This window comes from Sapajus apella, unplaced genomic scaffold, assembly GCF_009761245.1.
Source record: "Sapajus apella isolate SASKATOON/1434 unplaced genomic scaffold, GSC_monkey_1.0 scaffold15, whole genome shotgun sequence".
NCBI classification, from domain to species: Eukaryota; Metazoa; Chordata; class Mammalia; order Primates; family Cebidae; genus Sapajus; species Sapajus apella.
The window spans coordinates 2,338,359-2,364,357 of record NW_022436955.1 but is presented as its reverse complement, the minus strand read 5'-3'; the positions used below and the strand labels follow the sequence as shown (position 1 = coordinate 2,364,357).

The 25,999-nt window shown below is 44.8% G+C and overlaps 1 protein-coding gene and 1 non-coding gene across 4 annotated transcripts; both read right to left on the bottom strand.

Moving 5' to 3' along the window:
• Nucleotides 1–79: 79 nt before the first annotated feature.
• CCDC113 (coiled-coil domain containing 113) lies at nucleotides 80–24,858 on the bottom strand. Of its 3 annotated transcripts, XM_032284059.1 has the most exons (9): nucleotides 24,677–24,858; nucleotides 21,647–21,773; nucleotides 20,297–20,458; nucleotides 16,451–16,606; nucleotides 14,778–14,858; nucleotides 12,218–12,373; nucleotides 6,095–6,202; nucleotides 1,267–1,422; nucleotides 80–225 (listed from the first exon to the last, which is right to left on the bottom strand). In XM_032284059.1, exons 1-9 carry the CDS (start codon nucleotides 24,775–24,777, stop codon nucleotides 139–141), a joined length of 1,134 nt encoding a protein of 377 aa, XP_032139950.1. In that variant the 5' UTR covers nucleotides 24,778–24,858; the 3' UTR covers nucleotides 80–138. The 3 variants fall into 3 exon arrangements, with proteins under 3 accessions (XP_032139950.1, XP_032139949.1, XP_032139951.1); XM_032284058.1 differs by lacking the exon at nucleotides 80–225 and having other exon boundaries at nucleotides 241–1,422; XM_032284060.1 differs by lacking the exons at nucleotides 80–225; nucleotides 21,647–21,773 and having other exon boundaries at nucleotides 241–1,422; nucleotides 24,677–24,788.
• Nucleotides 11,602–11,790, bottom strand: LOC116555866. The gene has a single exon (XR_004270712.1). It is a non-coding gene; the product is annotated as a U2 spliceosomal RNA (small nuclear RNA).
• Nucleotides 24,859–25,999: the final 1,141 nt, after the last annotated feature.

The following is a 25,999-nucleotide window of genomic DNA, read 5'->3' as shown; positions in this document are numbered from 1 at the left end:
CCAAGAGGTGATGCTCAGCCTGGCTAGGAAGTTGGGAATACCAGGCAGACAGGGAACAGTGAGAGGAGCCCGTGACTAGAAAGGAGCTGATTACTTTAATAGCTGACATCTGGGTCTGTAAGCGTGGCCTGCCTCTGGCTACTTCTCATCAGGATAATCTGCCTGCAACTGCTCATTGGTTGTTTTCATTCGATTCCAAGTCTTACGGTAGCCTTTTAAGGACATCTGCCAATTAAAAAAAAAAAAAAAAAAAAAGATAAAGGAGTCGGGAGAGAAGATCACTTGGGGAAAACTGACTGTGGCTTTTCAGAATGCAACCCTCATCCAGCCCCATGATGGTGCAGGTGACCCTGTGTGGGGCAGTGTGCCCTCCGTGCACAATGTAGTGCAGGGGCCACCAAGGGGCAGCACCCACCCGGAAGATCTGTAGAGCATGTTTCTGTTCAGTGAAGTGAGAAGTTGCATGTTCCTACCACGATTCTGCTACTTCTCAGCTCCAGATCTGAGGGCTCAAGTTTGGATCCTAATTTACTCTCTGCTACAAAATGGCCACAGGAGACATGGGAGAAAGTAACACAGGAAATGGAAGCCAGGGGCTAAATGTGAAAACACCAAGGTCCCAGTTCCCCAAGTGACCTGACTGGCTCTCTAAGCTACTCTGTTGATGGTTTGAGTGACTTCAGTTTGCAGCCTGGCCATGGCAGCCTGGGTGTTTGTCTTTCTTCTGACACCAGCATATGTTTTCCCATTGCCCATTTATCTCCCGCAGCTCACACGAGCAAGTGTGCTTCCTGTCACACAGTACCATATTCAAAATCTGCGGGATTCGTGCAGAAGCAGAAAGACCCACGGCAACTATGTACATGCAGGGACTGAAGTTCTGAGTGATATTAAAAAATCCATCAGTATCTCATTTTTTTTAAAACTGGCTTCTCCATCTATAAAGTAGCAATTATTAAATTACTAGTGCAGAGGGATTCAGAGACTTCTAGAATTCATTAAGAAAACAGGCAACTAAAAACACATGATTACTACAGAGTTTCTCCCTGAAAACAGAAAAGACCTTGCCCCTAACAATACAAAAGGGGGAACTTTAAAAAAAAAACAATCATCCTTCATCTTGGTTTAATAGTTAAAGCAACTGCTGAGATTTCTCCCAGAAATTATACATCCAAACATCGGTATTCTTAGCCCAAAGACCAAAATCCTAAATGAAAACATTGAGGACATAAAAGATTGCCCATCCTGGGGCTCCCCGTGGCTCACCTCTGCTATCTCCACTTTCCTTTCCCACATCTTGATGCTCTTCTCCAGGTCCCCATTTGAGATCTTCTCCCAGACATAAGTCATCACCTGTGGGGCCCGGAACTTGGCCAGCTGCTTCCGGAGCCTCTTGTTCACTGCCTCGGCTTTGGCCCGGTCCTGGGTTGGGAAGGAGCAGTCACATCCAGGGTACCCCAGCAGCTCCTGCTTTGAGAACTCACTGGCCCTGTCATCTCTCCCCACAGTTCCAATAGAGTTCCAAAAATAATTATTTTCTGGGGGGGACAGAGTCTCTCTCTGTTACCCAGGCTGCAGTGTAATGGCCGATCTCAGCTCACTGCAACCTCCACCTTCTGGGTTCATGCAATTCTCCTGCTTCAGTCTCCCGAGCAGCTGGGATTATAGGTGCCCGCCACCACATGCAGCTAATTTTTGTATTTTTAGTAGAGACGAGGTTTCACCAGGTTGGCCAGGCTGGTCTCGAACTCCTGACCTCAGGTGATCCACCTGCCTAGGCTTCCCAAAGTGCTGGGATTACAGGCGTGAGCCACTGCACTGAGCCAATGTTTACATTTTCAAAGAAGTTGGGGAGGGGTAAGAATCACAAGATTTTGATTTTTTGCTAAACGTGTTTTAATCCAGTTCAGAAACACCTAGTGCAGTCTAAACAGTCTTGTTTCTTTCATTCCTTTCCCGTTTCCTTTCCTCTCTCCTTCCCTTTCCTTCCCTTCCCTCCTTCCTCTTCCTCTTCTTTATTAAGGTATATGTTGTACTTATTTTGACTTCTTAGGGTTTTTCTGTGTGTGAAAAATTTTGTACTTAAGTATACTTTGATCAGACTCAAATCACTTCCATGTCTTTTTTTAATTATAAGATTTATATATCATAAAATGTACCATCTTAACCATTTTTAACTATACAGTTCTGTAGCGTTAAGTACATTCACATTCTTGGGCAACCATTGCCACCATCCATCTCCAGAACTCATTTTGTCTTGTAAAACTGAAATTCTGTACCCATTATACAGTAACTCCTCCTTCCCTCCTCTCCCAGCCCCTGGCAGCTACCATTCCACTTTCTGTCTCTATGAATTTGACTGCTCTGACTACCTCATATAAGTGGAATCATACAGTATTTGTCCTTTTATTTCTAGCTTATTTCACTTAATATAATGTCCTTAAGTTTCCTACACATGGTAGTATGTGTCAGGATGTCCTTCCTTACTAAGGTGGAGTGGTTTTCCATGGTATGGATATACCTCGTTTGATTTGTTTATCCATTCATCCATTGATTGGATAAACTTGAGTTGTTTCCAATTCTTGGTTATTATGAAGAACAGTGCTGTCAACATGGGTGTACAAAAATCTGTTCAATCCCCTTCTCAATTCTTTTGTGCATATTCTCAGATGCAGAATTGCTAGAACTGATGGTAATTCCATTTTTTGAGTAACCTTTGTCTTTTAAATATTTATTTTAAAAATTATCACATGGTAAAATTAATTAGCCTTTTTAATAGAAAGCATTTATTAAAAATTAACATTGGCCGGGCATAGTGGCTCATGCCTGTAATCCCAGCACTTTGGGAGTCACTTGAGGTCAATAGTTTGAGAACAGCCTGGCCAACGTGGAGAAACCCCATCTCTAGTACAATACAAAAAAATTCACCGGGTGTGGTGCGGGCGCCTGTAATCCCAACTACTGGGGAGGCTGAGGCAGGAGAATCGCTTGAACTTGGAATAAGGAGGTTTCGGTGGGCTGAGATCATGCCACTGTGCTCCAGCCTGGGTGACGGAGTGAGACTCTGTCTCAAAAAAAAAAAAAAAAAAATCAACTCAAAATTGATTATAAACTTAAACATAAGAGCTAAAATTATAAAACTCTTAAAAGAAGACAGAGGAGTAAATCTTCATGATATGGGGTAAGGCAATGGCTTCTTATACATGACACCAAAAGCTCAAGCTCAAAAAACTGGATAAACTAGACTTCTATCAAAATTAAAAACATTTGTGTTACAGAAAAAAGTATCAAGAAAGTGAAAGAAAATCCACAAAATGGAAGAAAATATTTGTGAATCTTATACAGGTGATCTTTGACTTACAATGGGTCAATTTAAGTTTTTTTTTTTACTTTAAGATGGTGCAAAAGCAATACACATGTGATATAAACCACACTTCGAGTGCCGGTATAACCCTTCTGTTTTTTACTTTCAGTACAGTATCCAATAAATTACATGAGCCATTCAACACCCCATATAAAACAGACTTTGTGTTTGAAGATTTTTCCCAGTAGTAGGCTAATATAAGTGTTCTAAGCACATTTAAGATAGGCAAGGCTAAGCTATAATGTTTAGGTCAGGTATGTTAAATGCATTTTTGACTTATGGTATTTTCAACTTACAATAGGTAAGTTAAAAAGATAAATGACCCACTTATAAACCGAGCAAAGGACTTGACTAGACATTTCTCAAAGAAAGAGACAAGTGGCCAATAAGCACATAAAAAGATGCTCCATGTCATTAGGCAAATTCAAATAAAAACCACAACGAGATATCACTTCATAGCAAGTAGGATGGCCATTAAAGAAAACCTGAGAATAACAGAGACGTGCAGAACTGGAACCCTCATACACTGTGGGAATGCAAAATGGTGCAGCCACTTTCGAAAAACCTAGAAATTCCATGTCTAGGTGTTAGACACGGAATTACCATGTATAACCACAATTCCACTTTTAGGTATATGTCAAAGAGAAAAGAAAACATGCCAAGAGAAAAGAAAACACGTATCCACACAAAAACTTGTACCAGAATGTTCACATCAGAATTACTCATGAGAGTCCCAAAGTGGAAACCCAAATGTCCACCAACTGATGAGTGAATAAATAAAATGCGGTCTGTCCACACAATGAAATATTATTCAGCCATAAAAAGAAACACATGATTAGCCACTCATAAAAGACTACATATTGTATAATCTCTTTTACATAAAATGTCCAGAACAGAGGAATCCACAGAGGCAGAAAGTAGATTAGTGGCCGCGGAGAGCTGGAGGGTGGGAGCGGGCTGTGGTGGGGAATGGAGAAGAATTTCTTTCTTTCTTCCACCCCGCCCCTGAGACGGAGCCTCCCTCTACCACCCAGGCTGAAGTGTAGTGGTGTGATCTCAGCTCACTGCAACCTCCACCTTCCAGGCTCAAGCAATCCTCCTGCCTTAGCCTCCCTACAAGTACCCACCACCATGCCTGGCTAATCTTTGTATTTTTAGTAAAGGCGGGGTTCTCACCATGTTGGCCAGGCTGGTCTTAAACTCCTGACAAATGATCTGCCCACCTTGGCCTCCCAAAGTGCTGGGATTACAGGAGGAGCCACCACACCTGTTCTATGAGGAAGGATTTCTAATGGGTGCAGGGTTTCTTTCTGGGGTGATGAAAATGTCTGAAAATTACTGTGCTGATGGTTACACAACTCTGTGAATATATCATAATCCACTGAAATGTACAGTTTAAATGGGAGATTATATGGTATATAAACTGAATCCCAATAAAGCTATTTTCAAGACGTTAACAAGAAAGCTACAATATACTAAGCAGTGAATGCCAGGCTTTAAAAAAAATCAGTTTTAAGTTTTACTTGTAATCTAATAACTATCAACCCAAGGGAAAAATAAGAACCACAGCAATTCTGCATTAAGAGAGTTCACAGGTCTTTGCTTTAACTTTGCTACTTGCCACTCTGTATTGAGACTGGGTGTTTTTTTTTTTTGTTTTGTTTTGTTTTGTTTTTGCAGAAGGTGTCAGTTCTCCTTCGAGAATATAATGTGTATGCTGTGACAAAACTTAGATGTTAATAATCCTGTGGCTTTGGGGCCATTTGTAGGCAAATTTGAGGCCACACACACTAAGGGAGACACTTCAGGCCCACACAAGACAATGGCACTAATAATCATACAAACAGTTTTAGGGGTTGACAAAGTGTCATTACATGTGGTCCTCTCTAGCCACTACACTAAGGGCAATAGATCTATTTCACAGATGTGGAAACAGTCCCATCTATTTAAAAGCTTGTTCAAGACTAGAAATTGGCAGCACCAAACCTGATGCCAGGCCTTCTGATCATAAGTCCAGCACTCTTCCTCCTGCGTCCTCCCCAAAAAGTTCTCTTTGCATCACATCCTATGTACATTTAAGTTACGGAAATTCAGCTAGCAATGCTCAGCAAAGTAATGAGAGGTAAACTGCAATTTAGACAGGCAGGGAGCTCAGATGACTCCACTCACCTCTTCACACAGTGACCACAGGCCTTGGAGTGAGCCTAGGACAGAGGTCACAGGTCTACTGTTCTTCAGCTGGTCTCTGCTACAGGCTACTCAGGCTGTGAGCATCCAGCCTGGGTACCAGGTGAGATGTCATATGGTTATGACCTCTCTCTCTCTGTCTCTCCTTTACATCAAATGTTCTATTTTGGCATGTGTATTTTTTTTCCTATCAGATACGTTACTATATGCATTGAACATTTTTCATGGGGTTGTGGACACGACACTGAATACTGTACTTTATGGGTCACTTAAGGAATTCCCAAATATTATTTGGACTCCATGAAATTTTTGTTTTCTGAGCTGACTCTAGAACCTAACCCAGCAGTAAAATGCGACACACCTGGACTGTAGGTCTCCAGGTGCCACTCTGTGCTTTGATGGCCCAGAGCTATTTTGATTTTTATGGTCTAGGCTTTTCTAGATAAACCAGCAAGGTGGCTTAGATCTTGGCGGACCCTGACTCAAGCCCTTATAAACACAAGGAGACAAACATCAGAAATACCACATTTGGCCCTCTCCTACCTCCTCTACTTGTAGCATTTCTTTTTCAATTTTTTCAAGTAGCTCTTTCCTCAGCAAGATCTCCTTGTCCAGATTGATGCACATGTCCATTGCCTTGTGAAGCTTGCTCTGAAATATAACAACATGGCAAGTCTTGAGCTAAGGTGACCTCTCAGAACCGCATGAAGGGGAGACATCTCTTGGTTAACAAACAGAAAAGCAGGACCAGCCGGGAAATCCAAATTGCCCTTCTCATGGTTGCCCAGATTTTCCAAATTCTGATGTCTGAGAACTGGTCAGGGAGAAGAGGACCTTGGGATCTTGTCCTCAGAAGGAGAGGGAGAAAGGTCAGGCATACGTGGACCTAAATCCTGCCCCACTACTCACTAAGGAAATCTCTGGGGAGGTCCCAGAACCTCTCTAAACTTGGGTCCAGTCACCATGTAGGGTTGTGGAGAGGCTTACAGGAGACGGCCTGGTAGAGCACTGAGCACAGTGCCTGGTACATGGAGAACATCCAGCAAACAGCTGCCGTGACTATCTCATGTGGATGGAGAGTGGGGATTACTCCCCACGAGGTGGGTGCTACTACTATCTCCATTTATAGGTGAGAGAACTGACCTTTAGGGAGGTAAAACCATTTCCCCAAGGTCACAGAGACTAGGGGGGGCCAGGAATTGAGCCCAGACAGTAAGATTCCACAGCCCACAGGCTCCACCACTGTCTCGTCTCCGAATGAAGCTGGGCCTACTAGTTTTAGAGGAGTCCTGCAAGAGCAGTCTTGCAGATTTCCAGGGCATCATCTGCCCTTCACCAACTCCTGCAGGTCCCTGCTTCTTAGACTGGCCCTCTTTTGGCCACTGTCTCCTAGTGGGGAAGAGTCAGTCCAGAGCTGGGATGTGCTCTGCTAGGCAGAGGAGTGGGCCAAGGGAAAGACGCAGTGATTTGGGGGAGCTCGCTCAACAAACCCTGAAAACCCACCCACCAGGCGCCAGTCCCTGCACCAAGCACTGGCCAGGGAAGCAAACTAGGCTCTGCCACCAGGAAGTCGGCTCACAGCCTGCACAGTGGAGGAGATGCAGTCAAATAATCGTAAGAAGAAATGTAAGACTGCAATTGTGCCACGCTGTGAGAATACCAGGACAGTGGCTGGACAAGGTTTTCCTGAAAAAAAAAAAAAAAAAAAAAAAAAAAAAAATGCTGGAAAGAGAGCTGAAAGGTTGAGTCAGTATGTTAAGGTGAAGAGAGAAGAGAACATTCCAAGATAAGGAAAGAACCAAGGAGAGGAGGATCTAATAGGAGCTGGGAGAGTGGGTGGAGAACAGCAGGGCCACAGTCAAAGTGAAGACAGGAGGGGGCAAGGGCATCGCCCCAGGTTTTCAAAACAGGGGAGCCCAGAACCGCCTGCCTGGGGGACCTTCTGGCACCCAGGGACCATTCTTTTCTGCACTCCTATTTCCAGGCCTCACTTCTTTAAGGCTCATTTCTGCATGAAAATTGCTCTGCTAAGGAAAACAAAAGTGAATGAGACCAGACTGACGGGGTCAGCTGTGGGGCTGGGGAGATGGGGCAAAACTTTGCTGCAAACCAGCAATTCAGGTGGGAGGAAGGAGAGCAGAGGGAAGACAAGTGGTCAACAACTTAGAGCGGCAGGGCAGGAAGGATGGAACTTCCAGGGCACAGCAAGGCCGTGACTGGCTCTGCTGGGGCAGGTCTTCACAAAGGTTGATGAGAACGGAATTGGTGACGCTGAGTCAAGATGTGAGGAGGCCACTTCTGAAAACAACTACATTCACTTTCTATTGCTATGTAACAAATTACCACAAACTTTTGTGGCTTAAAGCAACACCCATCATAGCTTCCATAGGTCAGAAGTCTGGGCACAGTGTGGCTGGATTCTCTCCCTTGGTCCCATCAGGCTGAAATCAAGGTGTTCGCCAGGGCTGTGGTTCTTGTCAGGGGCTCAGGGTCCTCTTCTAAGCTCACTTATTGTTGGCAGAAGGGCACTTCCTTGAAGCTGTAGGACCAAGGCCCTTGTTTTCTTTTGGGCTGTCAGCAGGTCACTCTCAGCTCCCAGAGGCCCCTCTTGGATCCCTTCCATGTAGCGCCTCTGTCTTCAAGCTCACAATGGAGAACGCTTCCTCCAGCAATTTCCCCTCACGCTTCGCATCTATGATTTCCTCTTCCAGAGACACTCTACAATCTTTTTTTTTTTTTTTTTTTTTTTTTGAGATGGAGTCTCACTCTGTTGCCCTGCTGGAATGCAGTGGTATGATCTCGGCTCACTGCAACCTCCACCTCCCGGGTTCAAGTGATTTTCCTGCCTCAGCCCCCGAAGTAGCTGGAACTACAGATGCATGCCATCACGCCTGGCTAATTTTTCTATTTTTAGTAGAAACAGGGTTTCACCATGTTGCCCAGGATGGTCTCGATCTCCTGACTTCATCATCCCAAAGTGCTGGGATCACAGGGGTGAGCCACTGCACCCAGCTGAGAAACTGTTTTTTTTTTTTTTTAGATGGAGTTTCGCTCTTGTTCCCCAGGCTAGAGTGCTATGGCGCAATCTCAGATCACTGCAACCTCCGCCTCTTCAAGTGATTCTCCTGCCTCAGCCTTCCAACTAGCTGGGATTACAGGCATGCACCACCACACCTGGCTAATTTTTTGTATTTTTAGTAGAGACGTCATTTCTCCATGTTGGTCTTGAACTCCCAACCTCAGGTGATCCACTTACCTTGGCCTCCCAAAGTGCTGGGATTACAGGTGTGAGCCAATGTGCCCGGGCGAATCTGTACTTTCAAGGGACTAGTGTGATTAGATCAGGCCCAAGCAGGTGATTGCCCTATCTTTAGGTCAACTGTGCTATACGGTGTAACTGAATCATAGAACAGAACAGAACTTAATAACTGAACCCATCATATTCACAGTCCTGGCTGGAGATTATACAAGGCGTAGACCCCTGGGGGTGGGGAGTCTTGGGGACATCTTAGAATTCTACCTACAAGGCCCCAAATCACTAGTTTATAGTCAGTCCGGCGTGACTTAGCACAGCAGTAGTCACATCTTACATTCCACCAGATTCCACCAGGCAGGGCTTGAGGGCATAAAGTCAGAGAAAAAGCTACCACCTTGACTCAGGCTCACACATGAAATTCACAGAAGAGAAGAGCCCATTTCCGCTTGGTGCTGTCTAAATGCTGTACCCTTAGCACTTAGCCCGGTGCCTACCCTACTGGAGGTATTGGTATTTTTAGTATAGAGAAAAGTTATTCTGCATGCCTTTAACAAGGTTTCACACTTGGGTGTTTGATATTTATTTCTTTATTTTCGTTTTATGATTGCTGGGAGAATGAATGTTTGATATTTATATCAAAGTGGCCCCTCCTGTCACCGTCCCATGCCTACCAAGTACACACCTATACTGACAGCAGTTCATTCAACAATATTGGCCAAGTACCTGCTTTAGCCAGGCACCGTCCTTGATGCTGGGGACACAAGACATACTAGATAGAGCACCATCCTGGTGACACAAAACTTGCCTCTAAGAGGTAACGAATTGGGCAGTGCATGGTGGCTCATGCCTGTAATCCCAGCACTTTGGGAGGCCGAGGCAGGTAGATCACAAGGCCAAAAGATTGAGGCCATCCTGGCCAACATGGTGAAACCCCATCTCTACTAAAAATACAAAATCAGCTGAGTGTGGTGGCATGGGCCTGTAGTCCCAGCTACTCGGGAGGCTTAGGCAGGGGAATCACTTGGACCCGGGAGGTGGAAGTTGCACTGAGCCAAGATTGTGTCACTGCACTCCAGCCTGGCGACAGAGCAACACTCCGTCTCAAAAAAAGTAAAATAAGAGGTGAAGAATCTTGCCCAGATGAAGCACCTGCCCCAGGAGGAGGAGCCCCTAGTCAAGCACAGGCAAGGTCTGACTCCACAAGTCAGTTGTGCTGCCTCCATTTCCCCCAGGAATGACTCACTCTGCCCACTGTGGCCTGTGCTGCTGATCTTGGGTACTGCAAGCAATCTGCACTGCGCGTTTAGACCCATACTAAAGAGGTCAGGTCCTGCAGCCTGGGAGTTTGATTTTAAAAATCAGTAGCTCCATTTCCAAACCCTTGGCTTTCCCCCTACAAGACCAGGCAGGCCTGTGCTACTTAATTGATTCCGAAGGAGAAGATCAAGGTCCAATGTAATCTAACCAAGTACAATTCGCTCTCCAGGCAACAAGCGCCTGGAAGTCACAGGAATTGCCTCCTCTAGAAATAACAGTGATCAGATAAGCTAAAAACTGACAAGAGAAGCTAAAAGTGGAAGATCTGTTGGATGTTTATGACACATAAATTTCAGAATGCCGACACACTGTTTTCTACATACTTTCTGCTGGGAAAGGCAGTTGGGTGGGATACACGCTGAGTTAGGTGGGATGCATGCTAGACTGGGAGTCCCAGCTCTGTCAGTAACTTGTTGCTTGAATTTGGCTAATACTCTGCATTTTTTTTTTTTTTTTTGTGAGACAGAGTCTTGTTCTGTTGTCCATGCTGGAGTGCAGTGAAATGATCTCGGCTCACTGCAACCTCTGCCCCCGGGGATACAAACCATCCTTGTGCCTCAGCCTCTCAAGTAGCCAGAGATTACAGTGTATACCAACATGCCCAGATAATTTTTTGTTATTTTTAGTAGAGACAGGGTTTTGCCATGTTAGCCAGGCTAGTCTCGAACCCCTGGCCTCAGGTGATCTGCCTGCCTAGGCCTCCCAAAGTGCTGGGATTGCAGGTATGAGCCACTGTGCCCTGTCTATTCCATATCTTTGGCCCTCAGTTTTTTCGTTTGTAAAAGGAAAATGTTGAACAAACATAAACCTGGTCTATACACATTCACATTTACATTTTTAAACTATGTGGGCCAAACAAAGCCTACCAGCAAGCTACCTAAGCCCATAGCCACCACTGCCACGTGGGCACTATGCGAGGGGTCAGCAAAACCTTTCCGTAAAGGACCAGATAGTAAATATTTTAGGCTTTGCAAGCCCAGAAGCAAAACTGTGGGTATTATGTACTTACATTAACAAGAGAAAAAAAAATCCTACCAATGTTTTATTGATTCAATTCAAAAGATAATCATTGAGTACAATATTTTAGACTACAGGTCTACTAATGAAAGAAATGGAATTTCTGGAGAAGAAACCAATTTTGCTTCATTTGATTTCAAGTTAGTGTTTTCTATCATCAAATCGATTATAAAGGTTCTTCTGTAATACCATTCTTAGCTTACAGGGCAGTGGGTGGGATACACCGGCCTGCAGCTGCTGAATATTGCATTAGATGGTCTCTAGCAGGGTGCTCAGATGGCCTGGTCTGCTGGGGTCAGGCCCTGTGTGTGTCTATGGTCTCTGCTTAATGATTAATAGTGACTCTTTTCCCTCCCAAAAGGGTTCTGTTTGGATGACAAATTATTTAGTAGTTTTCTGATTTATAGCAGATTTATAGGAAAGTGCTTATAAAGTGCTTATACTGCGAATTTTATTCATGGTGAGTTGAGAACTAACCACATTTAGAGCCAAATTAAACAGGGCTCTTAATGTGGTTAGTTCTCAAAACGCACCATGAATAAAAATCACTTGGGAATTAACAACAACAACAAAAAAACAAAACAAAATAAATAAGATGCATGGCCCCCGCTTCCTACACTTGATCTTAGCCAAAAGGCCGAGAAGCGATTTGGTCCCCACTTCCTAATTCAATTAGTCAGGGTGGGACTCAGGCATCTATCTATCTATCTATCTATCTATCTATCTATCTATCTATCTATTAGTCATCTATCATCTATTATCTATCTATCTAGATCTATCATCTATCTACCTGTTGTCTATCTACCTACCTACCTACCTATTGTCTATCTATCCATCAATCATCTATCTACTTATCTATAGGGTTGTTTTTTTTTTTTAAAAAAGAAAAACTCTGGTTCTCATGCACAGCCAGGGTTGTGGGAGCATTCAGGGAATTTTAGGACACATGGCTTGACAGCGAGGGGGCACCTAACCGCTGCATGAAACTGCAGTGCACAAGAACCTCCCTGTGGCCAGAAAGATGTGTGTGCAAAGCCTTGTGGCAGGAGGCGGGTAGGCATCAGGAATGGCCTTACTTTGTAGGCACTGAGGACCTGTAGAGTGTTTCCAGATGACAGCTTTAGCTGGGTCAGTTCTTGATTCCTTGCTTCAATTGTCTCTAGAAATTGAGCATTCTCTATCTTCAACTGCTGAAAATCAACCTCATGAAGGGCCTCGCCCACTTCTTCCTTCTACAGCTCAGAAAGATGAAAGAAAAGATGATACATCAGTTGTGATTCTGAATGTATGGCTCACATCTTGCAACTCTTGATAAGACTTTGAAGGTCAGTCATCTTTCAGTCATTCAACAAACACATACTGGGCATCTGGAAATAGAGATTGCAGTAAATACAATGTTCCCTGGCCCCATGGAGTACATCTGAGGGTTTACAGACAAGCCATTGACTCAATAGCATGGTGCAGTGGGATGTGTTCTTCGGGGGAATGTTGGGGAGTGGGGCAGAGGACACACAGAAGCCCCTAAGCCAGGCCAGGGGAGGATGAAAGACTGAGTCACACACAGAGGGCATCCCACAGGGGGTCGTGCCTAAACAGGGCCATGAAGGAAGAGTAAGAATCAGGCCATTTAAAAGTTGTATTTAACATGAAAAACCCTAGAAAAGCAGCCCATAGATTCCCCCTCCTTTGATCATCTGCTATTTCTGCCTGCAGTGCATCAGTGTATAAGGTTCCCTCCCTGACCTGGCCCCCTTACCAGCCCTGCCAGGCCTATGCCATTTTATATTTGTGGTAGACAATAGCCCTACTTGGGAACTGCTGTGCCTCACTCCCACGCCTCACTCATGCTGTCTGTCCTACCTCCGGGGATTCATCTTCTTCCCCTTCCCAAAACAACACAACTTCCTTAAGCCCCAATACAATCATGCCTCTAGCTCCAATGCTCCCAACCTGTTTTCCACACCAGAGGGTGACCTCTCTCTCTGCTGAGCCCCTGGAAGCTTTAACTCTGTGGTCCTTGGTATGTAGCTTCTGTATACACAGTTATACATACACACCTTTTCTCATGACACTGCTGCCCACTAGTCTATGAGCTCTCAAGGGCAGAGCCCGTGTCTGTGTTATTTCTGTGTAGCAGCAGCATTAAAGATGATCCATCTATTCTCTATCTCTAGCTTAAAGCCCTTCTTCAAGATGCCCGTGCTTGCAAGAATCCCCAAGTACCCGGAACTGACGATCTGCAGACAGCTCCACTGGGACCACTCACTGCAGAACTTTTTCTTGCACTGAACTCAAATCTCCTTCCCTGACACCTCCATTCACGGCCCCAGCTCTGCTCTCCCTTCCTGCTGCAGCCCTGAGCACTTGGAGACAGTGGCTGTGGCCCTCCTGGGCCCTCTCTCCTTTGGGTGCATCAGTCTCAGGCTCTTGGACATGGTTTCTATTCTTGACATCTGGCCTGCTCTCTGTGTGAACTCTAGTTTGCCAATTCTTTCAAGGGTGGAGCACATCCTGTGACACGACACTCCAGGTGGGGGATGCGCATGCAGAATAAAGCAAGGCTACCCCTTCCTTGGTCTAGACACTGTGTTTCTTTGAGTGTAGCCTAGGCCACAGCATCACCACCAGCCAAGCTGACTTTATCACATACTCTACGACTAAGCCATCCTGTTCCTGAGCAGGTATTTTGGGGGATCAAAAGTATAGGATCTTACGCTTGTCCTTCGTCACCTCATGCTGTTAAATCTGTCCCAGCTTGCTGAGGTCTTTCTGGATCCCAAGTCACCCAAGCAATAGGCTCCCAACATATTAATTCTCCTGCCCAGTTTTGTGTCCTTGTCAGGAGCCCCCTTTGATGAGCATGCCATCAGTGCCCAAATTCGAGTTAGTGATAAAAATATTGAGCTAGGAAAGGACGGAGCCACGTCTGCCTTACTGCCTTTCATTAGGAGCCATCAGGGTCAGCTGGTGGCGATGCTATGACACACCAAAGCACACGTCACTGTGCCACCCAGGCCACTTCCCAGAAAGGGCCAATAAGCATGTTTTGAGGGTCTTTTAAATTCAAGCCAACTCTGTCTACAGAAAAGCTTTGATTTGCCTGCACAGTCATTGTATGAGTTTCCTATTGCTGCTGTAACAAATCACCACAAACCTCATGGCTTTAATGCAAATTTATTATCTTACAGTTCTGGAGGTCAGGAGTCTGACATGGGTTTGGAGGCTGAAATCAACAGGGCTGCATTTCCTCCCAAGGCTCTATGGGAGAATCTGTTTCCTTGTCATTTCCAGCTTCTAGAAGCTGTCTGCAGTCCTTGATTCCTGACCCCTTTTCCCTATCGTGAATACTCATCACTCTGATCTCTGCTTCTGTTATAGCTTCTCTCACCCTCCTGCTTCCCTTTGGTAAGGGGGGAGATTATATAGGGCCACCCAGTTAATTCAAGATCATCTCCCCATCTCAAGATCCTGAAATTAATCACATCTGCAAAATCCTTTTTGCCACGTAAGTTAATGTATTCACAGATTCCAGGGATTAGGATATGGACATTTTGGAGTGGGGGTGAGAACCTTATTCAGTCTACCACGGTAACCTTAAAGAGAAACAGAGAGAGAGAGAGAGAAAGGACCACATACCTGCCTCAATTGTAAAAGCATTTTTTTCCTCTGAACTTTGAGAGAAACATTTTTCAAATGTAATTTCTCCTTCATATTATCCTAAAAAATAAAGGCACATTTTAATGCATTTAATTCATTTCTCTCCTCTTTCCTATTGGTTTGAAAAGTGGACGGTTCTGGGGCTGCAAACCAAACTTTAAGCCCTAACATTCTGTCATTTATTTTAGGTCCTTTTACTTCTATTCAGGCTGGGGCTGCTATGACATTTCATGACCAAGAAGCAGAGGACACTGGTTTTGCACCATGCAAATTTTATATTGCTTTCAAATTCAAGATTATTTGAGTGTATGCTACTGTAGGGGCCTTTCCTGACAAAATGACCTTATGATTTTTTGGTCTTGTATTCCCATGTTAGTTTACATAATTTTTATTACTTTTTTTTTTTTCTTTTTTTTTTGAGATGAAGTCCCGCTCTGTTGCCAGGCTGGAGTGCAGTGGCATGATCTCAGCTCACCACAACCTCTGCCTCCTCGGTTCAAGCAATTCTCCTGCCTCAGCCTCCTAAGTAGCTGGGACTACAGGCGTGTACCATCATGTCCTGCTAATTTTTCTATTTTTAGTAGAGACGGGTTTCACCATGTTGGCCAGGATGGTCTCCATCTCTTGACCCCCTGATCTGCCCGTCTCGGCCTCCCAAAGTGCAGGGAGTACAGGCATGAGCCACTGCGCCCGGCCTTTATCACTCTTAACATGTTAGGGTTAGTAACCCTACTTTGTCTCCAGGATCTGTAGCTTGACATGTTGTAAAGTCTCTGGAAATGAAGGAGTAACCCCCAAATTCTCCTTTTTTCTCATAACAGCCCAAGGTCCATCTCCTGATAACAAAGGAACTCAAAGAGCTTGAGATTTACCCTGTAATCCCAGCACCTTGGGAGGCCAAGGCGGGTTCACTGCTTAAGCCCTAGAGTTCGACACCAGTCTAGGCAACACATCTTTATAACAATTTTTTAAAAGGTTTTTGAAAAATCTGAAAAAGAGATTTATCTGTCCTACTCCAAAGTCACCTCTCTAGACAGGTTGGACAAGCCCAACCTCATACTTTTCTCAAGAAAATACATCAGATCTTGAAACATATAACAAAACAAACAAACAGAAATCAACCTGAAGTACTATTGGTGTTAGCCTTGATAAACATGCATTTAAATTTTTTTTTTTTTTTTTTTTTTTGAGATGGAGTCTTGCTCTGTTGCCTAGGCTGGAGTGCAGTTGTGCAATCTCGGCTCACTGCAACCTCCGCCTCCCAGGTTGAATCAATTCTCCTGCCTCAGCCTCCCAAGTAGCTGGGATTACAGGCATGTGCCACCATGTCCAGCTAATTTTTATATTTTTAGTAGAGATGGGGTTTCACCATGTTGGCCAGGCTGGTCCTCGAGTTCAGATGATCGCCTGCCTCAGCCTACCAAATTTCTGGGATTACAGGCGTGAGCCACTGTGCCCAACCACAAACATACATTTTAAAACATGCATATACTCACACACTTTAGGGGATGCAAAAAAAATCTGCATATGTGGGCAACATGTATGGTGGACCAAATGGAGCTAGGCTGCTTCACATGGATGATTTCCATAATATCCCTCAAAGAATGTTTTCCGTTTCTAAGCTCTGTCTGCAAACTCGTCTGCCAACTCACCCTCCGGCGGTTCATGTCCTCGATGTACTTCATCACTTTCTGAGTGGCCAAAATACTCCCTTTCTTCTTAGATATGGCTTTTAGAATATCTTTTTCAAACTCGTGCACTGCTCTCTCAACTTCATCCCATCGAATTTCAGCCTCCTCAATGATCGCCTGGGGGAGTCAGCACAAAGAGAAAAGAGCATTTCCAAAACTCTTCAAGGATGTGTCCTCTGAGAACCTAAGTTCCCAGGCCTCTTTGTGTCCCAAAATATTATGTTTCTTCTTAGTCTTAGGAACATATCCTTAAGATACAAACTTGACTACAGCTAGTGCTCGACTTACGACCACGGTCGGGACCACGGACCGGTCATATCATGATTTGGTCGTAAGTTGAGTAGGCTATATGTACAGTTGAAATGGTGCACGTGGAGATGGTAGCGCTGCCGGAAGCTGGTCCGCACTGTCGTACGCCCAGCTGGGCAACATTTGCGCTGCCAGACGCGGAGCAGTCGTGGCTAGCTATTGTGGTCGTAAAGTCGAATGGTCCTAAGTTGCATAGGTGGTAAGTCGATCAATACCTGTATTTCAATGCTATTAGTTAAAAGCATTCTTCAAAAAATAGAATCCATAAAAACGGAGCAAACAAAAACAGGATGTCAGGTAGCTATCTTTTTTTTTCTTTTTTTGAGACAGTCTCACTCCATTGCTCTGTTGCCCAGGTTGGAGTGCAATGACACAAATTCAGCTCGTTGTAACCTCCAACTCCTGGGTTCAGAAAATTCTCCTGCCTCAGCCTCCCGAGTAGCTGGGATTACAGGTACCCGCTACCACGCCAGGCTAGTTTTTGTATTTTTAGTAAAGAAGGGATTTCACTATGTTGACCAGGCTGGTCATGAACTCCTGATCTCAGGTGATACACTCACCTGAGCCTCCCAAAGTGCTGGAATTATAGGCATGAGCCATCATCCCTGGCCAAGTTATCTATCTAAATATGCATTTCCATATTTGAAATTATTTATCCATTAAAATATCTGGAAGGATATACATCAAAACACGAACCACAGTTACATCTAGAGAGATGGATTAGTGGGGAAATAAAGAGGCACTCTTACTAGATACTTCTGTTACTTTTAAAAAAAAGACGTTATATTTCCAAGCCTGAGTATTTGTGGGGGGCGGGAATGGAAAAAAAATAAAGAAGATATTATAAAGCCAGGTATGGTGCCTGTAGTCCCAGCATAGGCAAGAGGATTACTTGACGCCAGAAGTTCAAGGCTGTCATGTGCTATGATCACGACCATGAATAGCCACTGCACTCCAGCCTGAGCAATACATCGAGGCCCCATCTCTGAAAACTAAAAAAAAGGATTTTACAACATGAATATCTGTACTGACATAAATAGATGTTAAATGAAAAATACAGTTTAGAAAATAATGTGATACTATTTTTTAAAAGAAATTCATATATGCATAGAAAATTATCTATAGGAGGTAAATGGAAAGTCAACAGAAATTACCTCTGAGTGGTAAATTGTGAATTTTTTCAAATGTTCTTTTAGCTTAACTGTATTTTTCAATATTCTACAACATAAATTGACTTGAAATAAGAACACACACACACACACACACACACACACACACACACACACACAATTATAATATTTTTTTCACCATGTTGGCATGGATGGTCTCGATCTGTTGACCTCATGATCCGCCTGCCTGGGCCTCCCAAAGTGCTGGGATTATGGGCATAAGCCACCATGCCCAGCCACATACAGTAATTACTTTAAAAACTAAAATGGAATGATGTCTGTAGCCAGACTGCAAATCATCCTAATTCAGGCTTTTTTTCTCAGCACCAAGAAGCAAAACCATTTTCACTGGCCAGCCTCAGGCACCAGCCTCTTCCCAGCCCCATCATCTCCACGTGGTAGAACATTAATCCACCTGAAACGCTGCTTTCAACATGTTGCTCTCCTACTCAAGTATCCTCAGTGGGGTCCAGCTTTCTAAGACATCAGAGATAAACTCCTTGGCATGGCTGTCAAGAAGTTGCTGCCTGACTCAACCTGAATTCCTAACGCAGCCTCCAAAGCATCCTCTTCTCTAATTGCACCATCTTCCTCAATGTCATGAGCTCGCCATGCTGGTGCCCACCTCTGCTGCATTGCTCATGTCATTCTCCTTACCTGGGGTACCCTTCTTTCCCTGTGCCTTAAACAGATGCCATCATTCTTCAAGATCATGCCAAGTCCCTGTTAAGCCCTACCTCCTCAACAAATTCATTTTGACCACTCTAGCCCACACTGATCTCTCTCTCTCTCTCTGCACTTGATGCTTACACTGCACAACCTAGCAGGTCAGGATAATGCTACCACATCCCAAGCTCCTTTAGCTTGCTAGAATTCAACCACGCATGTTTGGAAAGAGAGAGGGGTGAAAGAGTGGGATCAGTTGATGTGATACAGATGGTTTTATCAATAGGAGACTGAGTCTACAGACTGGTCCCTCTTGAGATGAGTGTGACTCTGTGAATGCCCACATTTAGAAACAGAAAAATAGAAAAACTTTAAAAATATAACAGAAGCATCTATTTTTCATACAACATGGCTCTCAAATGCAAGCCAACAACGTCATCCTGTGGGCAACTGAATTAACAGTGATGTTTCTTCTCTGGAGGAAACTGTATTGGACTAAGAGACACTATACTGGTCTGTAATAGGGCATGAACCATGGGCACGTGTGCTGTATAGAAATGCTGACCTAGGGACTTTTCACTCCATTCACTGTGATGGTTAATATTAGGTGTCAACTTGACTGGATTCAGGGATGCCGAGATAGGTGGCAAAGTATTGTTTCCAAGTGTATCTGTGAGGGTGTTCCCAGAAGAGATTGATATTTGAGTCGGTGGATTGGGAGAAGATCCACCCTCCTCAGTGTGGGTGGGCACCATCCAATTGGCTGCCAGAGCAGATAGAGCAAAGCAGGCAGAAGAAGGCAGATAAGCTTGTGTGCCGAGTCTTCTGGCTCTCCCTCTTCTTCCCATGCTCGACAATAGCTTTTGCTCCTGCTGCCCTCAGACATCAGACTCCAGGTTCTTTGCCTTGAGACCCTGGGACTTGTACCAGCAGCTTCTCTGGGGCTCCAGGGAGTTCAGCCGCAGACTGAAGGCTGTACTGTTGGCTTCCCTGGTTTCAAAGCATTTGGACTTGGACTGAGCCACTACCAGCTTCTCTCTTTTCCCAGCCTGCAGATAGCTGATCAATCATGTGAGACTTTGCCTTGCAATCATGTGAGCCAATTCTCCCTAACCAACTCCCTTTCATACAGACATGTATGCTATTGGTTCTGTCCCTCTCGAGAACCCTAATACACTGACTTAAACCTCAAACTCCCGGTATTATTAAGAAATTCTTGTAAAATTTTAAGAGCATTTAGGGTTATCATGATTATGTCTTCTAAAAGAATTCATATATTAAAGATATATACTGAAATATGTACAGAGAAATAGTATGTCTAGAATTCACTTTCTAGTAACTCAGCCAGATGAAGGGAAAGTTGATCAACCAAGAGAGGCCCTATATTGATGATCACTGCACCTGGGTGTTGAGTACATAGGGGTTTGTTGTGCTAGCCTCTCTACATTTGTGTATTTTTAAAATATCCCATTTAAAAAGTTTAAAAATGTGTTGTCCCCTCAAGCAGGTGGTAAGTTCCTCAAAGGTAGGCTCTGGATTCTCCTCATTCTACTAGTGTTTATTCTAAAGCCCCAACAATCACATGCACCCACTCTAGGTACATCTCACCGGCGCGGAGGTGGGGAGCCTGGGCATCACGGGCTGCGCCTGGAAGAAGGTGTACCTCATGATGCTGCAGGTCACGTTCCGCATTTGCCCTCATGCGCCGTAGGTCATCCTTTGTGTCTTCCAGCTCCTTTTGTACTAGCTCGAGTTTTTGGTCGACAGTCAGGACCATCCCACGATCCACACCTGTCCGGGATTTGGATCTACGCCTGCCTCGAAACTGCAACGCAAGAGAAACAAAATCATTGTCAAAGAGGAATTAGTAATGAACCAGCCCAAGGTGGGCGTCAGCATGATCCTCTGACCTGCTAGAAGTTCCCCAGAGTGACAGCCAGGGAGAACAAATGAGAAAAAATTCAAGGTAAAAGGATGCTGGATATTAGACCTGAGGTGACGTTTATTTCTCAAGTCATCCTAAGCCCCTGCACTAAATACTTCAAAGGCCTATGTTTGACAATGAACTGGAAATAAATAAGGGTAAACATCTTGAGGGTGGGAAGGCTGTGAATCCATTATAGCCTAGCATTCAAGTCAAAGTGGGGGGAAGCTCAGAGGTGAACTTTCCTGAGCTGAACACAGAAAAGAAACTGCATCTGGGTCGGGGGGTGGGGGCAGGAGCGGCTGGGGTTGTGTTCAGCAAAACAGACAAATAAACATCTTGGATTTTCTATGCATTTAAGGCAAAGGTTGGAAGTGGGTGGTCCAGGGTACATACAGGTTTGCTTGGCCCTCAAAGGATAAGCCTACACAGAAACCCCTTTGAGACAAGGGTCCGTGCCAGGACTGCTTCCCTTCTTTTGGTGGTTGGCTGGCCCTTGTAAACAGTTGAGTCCCTCAATTTAAATGAATTCTTGTTTGTTTGAAACAAGATCTTGAAACAAGGTCTTGCTCTGTTGCCCAGGCTGCAGTACAGTGGTGTGATCACAGCTCACTGCAGCCTCAAACTCCCGGGCTCCAGCAATCCTCTCATCTCAGCCTCCCAAGTAGCTAAAACTACAGATGCATGTCACCACATCTGGCTAATTTAAGAATTTTCTTTTGTAGAGATGGGGTCTTGCAATATTCTCCAGGCAGGTTTCAAACTCCCAGCCTCACATGATCCTCCCACCACAGCCTTCCAAAGCGCTGGAATTACAGGCCTGAGCCACTGCACCTAGTCAAAGGGAATTCTTTTAAGTAAACTAAGATATACTGGGAGAGTCAATCCACTATTAACTGAACCCAATTGCCTTCACACTCACTTGAAAGAAAAACCCTAGAGCGGCAAAGAAAAATCGAAAATAAAACAGGGAGAAGAAGGTCCCATGGTCAATTGGCCACAGAGGGCACACCAAAGGCAGATATACAAATACCACTTGCATTTAAGGGGACAAACAATAAAAGAATGTTCTAGATCTCCATTGCGTACCTGTGCATAATCTGCTGCTGACATTTTAATTTCTGATAATCGTAGAAGTCGAAGATCCCTGGGCTCCAGTTTAATGTAATATTTCTCAAACATCTCTGTCTCAGTTTTGAGAGCAGAGTTTAAATAGCTGCAAGACAGGGTACCTGAGTAAGTTCTAGTAATAAGAGTTTAAACCCCAAATAACTAGTGTTTAATAACTAGTGGACCTGCAAGATCCCTTAGCCTCTTGGTGCCTTAGTTTCCTCACCTATAAAATGGGCATATGAATAGCATCTAACTTTTAGGGTACATCCAATAAGGAAGACAAAGCCTTTAGGACAGGGCCTGACACACAGTAAGTGCTATATATTTGATATTTTTATTAATATGTTTAATGAGCTACAAAATGCAGAAAACTAGTATTACATTGAAAATTGTCATAGGTTTCATCTTCAAATATCATTGAACCCATTTGGGAAATTCTTTCTGAATTACTATATATATATATACATATTATGATTTTATATATATAGTATGAATACACACACACACACACACACACACACATATATATATATATATATATATAGAGAGAGAGAGAGAGAGAGAGAGGTTTTCACTCTGTTGCACTCACTGTAACCTTGAACTCCTGGGATCAAGCAATCCTCCTGCCTCAGCCTTCTGAGTAGCTACAACTGCAGATGCACGTCGTACCTGGCTGATTTAAAATTGTTTTTGTAGAGGTGGTATCTTGCTATGTTGTCAAGGCTGGTCTCAAACTCCTGGCCTAAAGTAATCCTTCCACTTTGGTCTCCCAAAGTGCTGAGACTACAGGCAATAGCCACTGTGCCCAACCTGAATTACTATATTCTTGAAGTTATACACACCCACAATCTTCAGAAGTTTCCTTTGGTTTGTATCTTTCAGTTCTTTTATTTCCAGCATCCAATAGATAAAAAGTATTAACTGGAAGTTTATCAAAAACTTTGAACTGGCCGCGCGCGGTGGCTCAAGCCTGTAATCCCAGCACTTTGGGAGGCCGAGGTGGGTGGATCACGAGGTCAAGAGATCAAGACCATCCTGGTCAACATGGTGAAACCCCGTCTCTACTAAAAATACAAAAAATTAGCTGGGCATGGTGGTGTGTGCCTGTAATCCCAGCTACTCAGGAGGTTGAGGCAGGAGAATTGCCTGAACCCAGGGGGCGGAGGTTGCGGTGAGCCGAGATCGCGCCATTGCCCTCCAGCCTGGGTAACATGAGTGAAACTCCGTCTCAAAAAAAAAAAAAACAAAACAAACAAAAAATAAAACTTTGAACTGAGCAACAGATAACATACCTACTTTATCCTGTATATGCCAAGGTTATAACCTTTTTAACTTCTCATATGTGTGTACGTGTTACATACAAGTATGTATATGTATGTATACGAGAGAGAGGACAACTTTGACGTTTTCATGTGTTATTGATCTATTAGGCTGGTCAGAAAGTAACTGCAGTTTTTGTTATTACTTTTAATATTCCTGTTTGGCTGAATTTTAAGACTAGTGAAGCCAGGCGCAATGGCTCATGCCTGTAATCCCAGCACTTCGGGAGGCCAAGGCAGGGGGATCACCTGAAGTCAGGAGTTTGAGACCAGCCTGACCAACATGATGAAACCCCGTCTTTACCAAAAATACAAAAATTAGCTCGGTGTGGTGGTGGGCGTCTGTAATCCCAGCTACTCAGGAGGCTGAGGCAGGAGAGTCATTTTAACTTGGGAGGTGGAGGTTGCAGTGAGCTGATAACACACCACTGCACTCCAGCCTGGGCAACAGAGTGAGACTCTGACTAAAAAACAAACAAACAAACAAAAAACTAGGCTGAATGGAAAGCACAATACATCAAAGTATCTTGCTTTTTCGAGGTGTATGTAGCCTGCGGAGATGCACCTGAGTTTGATGCCCAGCACTACCATTGACTTGCTGTGTAAACTTAGGGCATGGACTTAACCTCTGTGTCTTTGTTTCCTTACCCACCTCTTAGGGTTGCAGTGTCATTATATAAAGTCATATATGTAAATGCATGGTACACAGAAGCACTAAAAAATGATAGCTATTAGTAATATACCTCAGTTCTGAACTAAGGTACTTGTAGATGTACAGAAGTAACATCTATTCAGCTGCTAAAGCTAGGATATTCTGTGCAAGACCAGTAAGTTGTACAACTAATCTTAACTTCATCATGGAATCTTGATATCCAATTTACTTGCTATAGTAGTAGATATAAAGCAAACTGCCAAAATAAAATAAATGTAGAATATTGGGCCACTCATTCTTTACTGTCTGTTTACCTAGGTTCAGCACATGTTGCCACACACTAAAACCATCTCAATAGCTTGCTTTCTATTCTGCTGCCGTATTAGTTTTATCATAGAATTTTTTTTTTTTTTTTGAGACAGTAGTCTCTTTCTGTCGCGCAGGCTGGAGTGCACTGGCGCGATCTCGGCTCACTGCAACCTCCGACTCCCGAGTTCAAGTGATTTTCCTGCCTTAGCCTTTTGAGTAGCTGGGATTACAGGCGACCGCCACCATGCCTGGCTAATTTTTATATTTTTACTAGAGACGGGGTTTCACCATTTTGGCCAGGCTAGTCTCGAACGCCTGACCTCAAGTGATCCGCGCGCCTCCACCTCTTAAAAGTGCAGGGATTATAGGCGGGAGCCCCGGCGCCAGGCCTTATCATAGAATCTTAGCATCAGAAAAACCTGCCGCTGCAGAATTGTGGATCTGCTGAGCACACCGTCTGGCACAACAGAGACTAATCTGGTTGAAACTCTCACTTCCCTAATTACCCTCTGGGCTTCCTACCACTGGCCGCACCCCCTCTTCCCACCACCGCATTCTAGCTCCGTCAACGGCTTGGTGGCTCAGGTGGTGGAGACGCAGAGGTAAAGAGGCAAAGTCTCCCCAGAAAGGGCTTGGATCTTCTCCATGCTGGTCCCCAGCTCCGAGGCCGCCAGGGAAGGAGGGCCCAGGAGGAGAAGGGGCGGCCCCCAGGCATGGCCGCGGTACCTGAGCTCCTCCACCAGCCCGCACAGCTGGATAACAGGCAGCTCCTGCTCCGACCCTTCTTGGGACTCGGAGAGGACGCTCTCGGAGTCATCATCAGTCATCACTGCCGTAGCGGTCCCCCGCCAAAGCCGACTGTGCCCAGAAACTCCGGCTGCCGGCGCCCCCACGTCACTCTGGCTGCGACGCGGCGGTGCGTTGCCCGGGCGACCGGACGCGAGGAAAGGGGTGGAGCTTCCGACGACCCCGCCCCGTGCTGCCCCGCAGGTTTCCTCAAGGACCCAGCCAGGTTGCTGGCCTTGAGCGCACACCTGAGCGCGTTCACTTTCACTTCTTTAACAATAACTCTTAAATTGAGAGTAATAATAGCAGCTGCTGTTTCTCAGTGCTTACTGTGTCCTTGGCGCCCTGTTAACTACAGTTTAAGCAAACCTTCGCCACAACCTTGTAATGATATCCATCACTCTTTCCATTCTCCAAATGAGGAAACTGGGGCCCAGGAAGTTATCAGGGTGTCCTTCTTCCCCTATCTTGCTGGAAGGCCCCAGCTCTGTTCACCACCTGGTGCTTCCTACAATCTCTGAGAGAACAGCGGCTTCTCTCAGATGTTAACATTCTGCATTTCTGGAAGAAAAAAAACGTGGCTGATTAAAAATGGGTATACATTCAAGATACATCCCTAAACAGTCACTGAATATCTACTGTGTCCTTGGTGTCTGTAAGGGTTATTCTCTGTAAGGTTTATTGCCAAGTTTAAAATGAGGAAACTGAGGCCTGCATGAGAACAATTAGATGCCAATTCGGCTCCTGGGCGAGGTTCTATGTTCCAGGGAAAGGGAACCAGAGAAGTCACGCCTGAGCCTCAGGCATGGGGTTAGATAGGGAGGGAAGGCGCTCTGATTGGCTGTGGAGAAATAGGATGTGGCCGTGGCAAGCTGCTATAGGTAAGCAGGCTGGATTTCCAGTGAGTGGGCTGGACAGGGCAATGCGTTATTGGGCAGGTTTTGGCAGGGCTTCTTTTAAATTTTGGTGGAGTTTTCCAACGGCTGGCTAGGTGCCGAGTGCAGAGTTTAGTGTCAAGTGCAGATCCTGGTGCTGAGTGCAGAGGGAATGTCCAACGGCGGGCTAGGTGCCGAGTGCAGAGGTTAGTGTTGAGTGCAGAGGTGGGCATGGCGAAGCTAGATGCTGAGTGCAGATTCTGGTAATGTAATTTTCAGGCGTGAAGAGGGATACGCGTCTCCGAGCTTCCAGCGAGGCAGCCGGCCTTAAGGTATCCTAGAGGGAATGTCTAGAAAAGACCACTCTGATCCTCAAGGAGCTTCCAAC

What these genes read in the sequence shown, in the direction of transcription:
- CCDC113 (XM_032284058.1), bottom strand. Translation starts at nt 24,777, where the DNA reads ATGACTGATGATGACTCCGAGAGCGTCCTCTCCGAGTCCCAAGAAGGG. An exon ending in TGCTTTTACAATTGAGGCAG is followed by an intron (nt 12,374 to 14,777) that starts GTATGTGGTCCT and finishes TCTGAGCTGTAG; the next exon opens with AAGGAAGAAGTGGGCGAGGC. An exon ending in AAATGCTACAAGTAGAGGAG is followed by an intron (nt 1,423 to 6,094) that starts GTAGGAGAGGGC and finishes TTCCCAACCCAG; the next exon opens with GACCGGGCCAAAGCCGAGGC.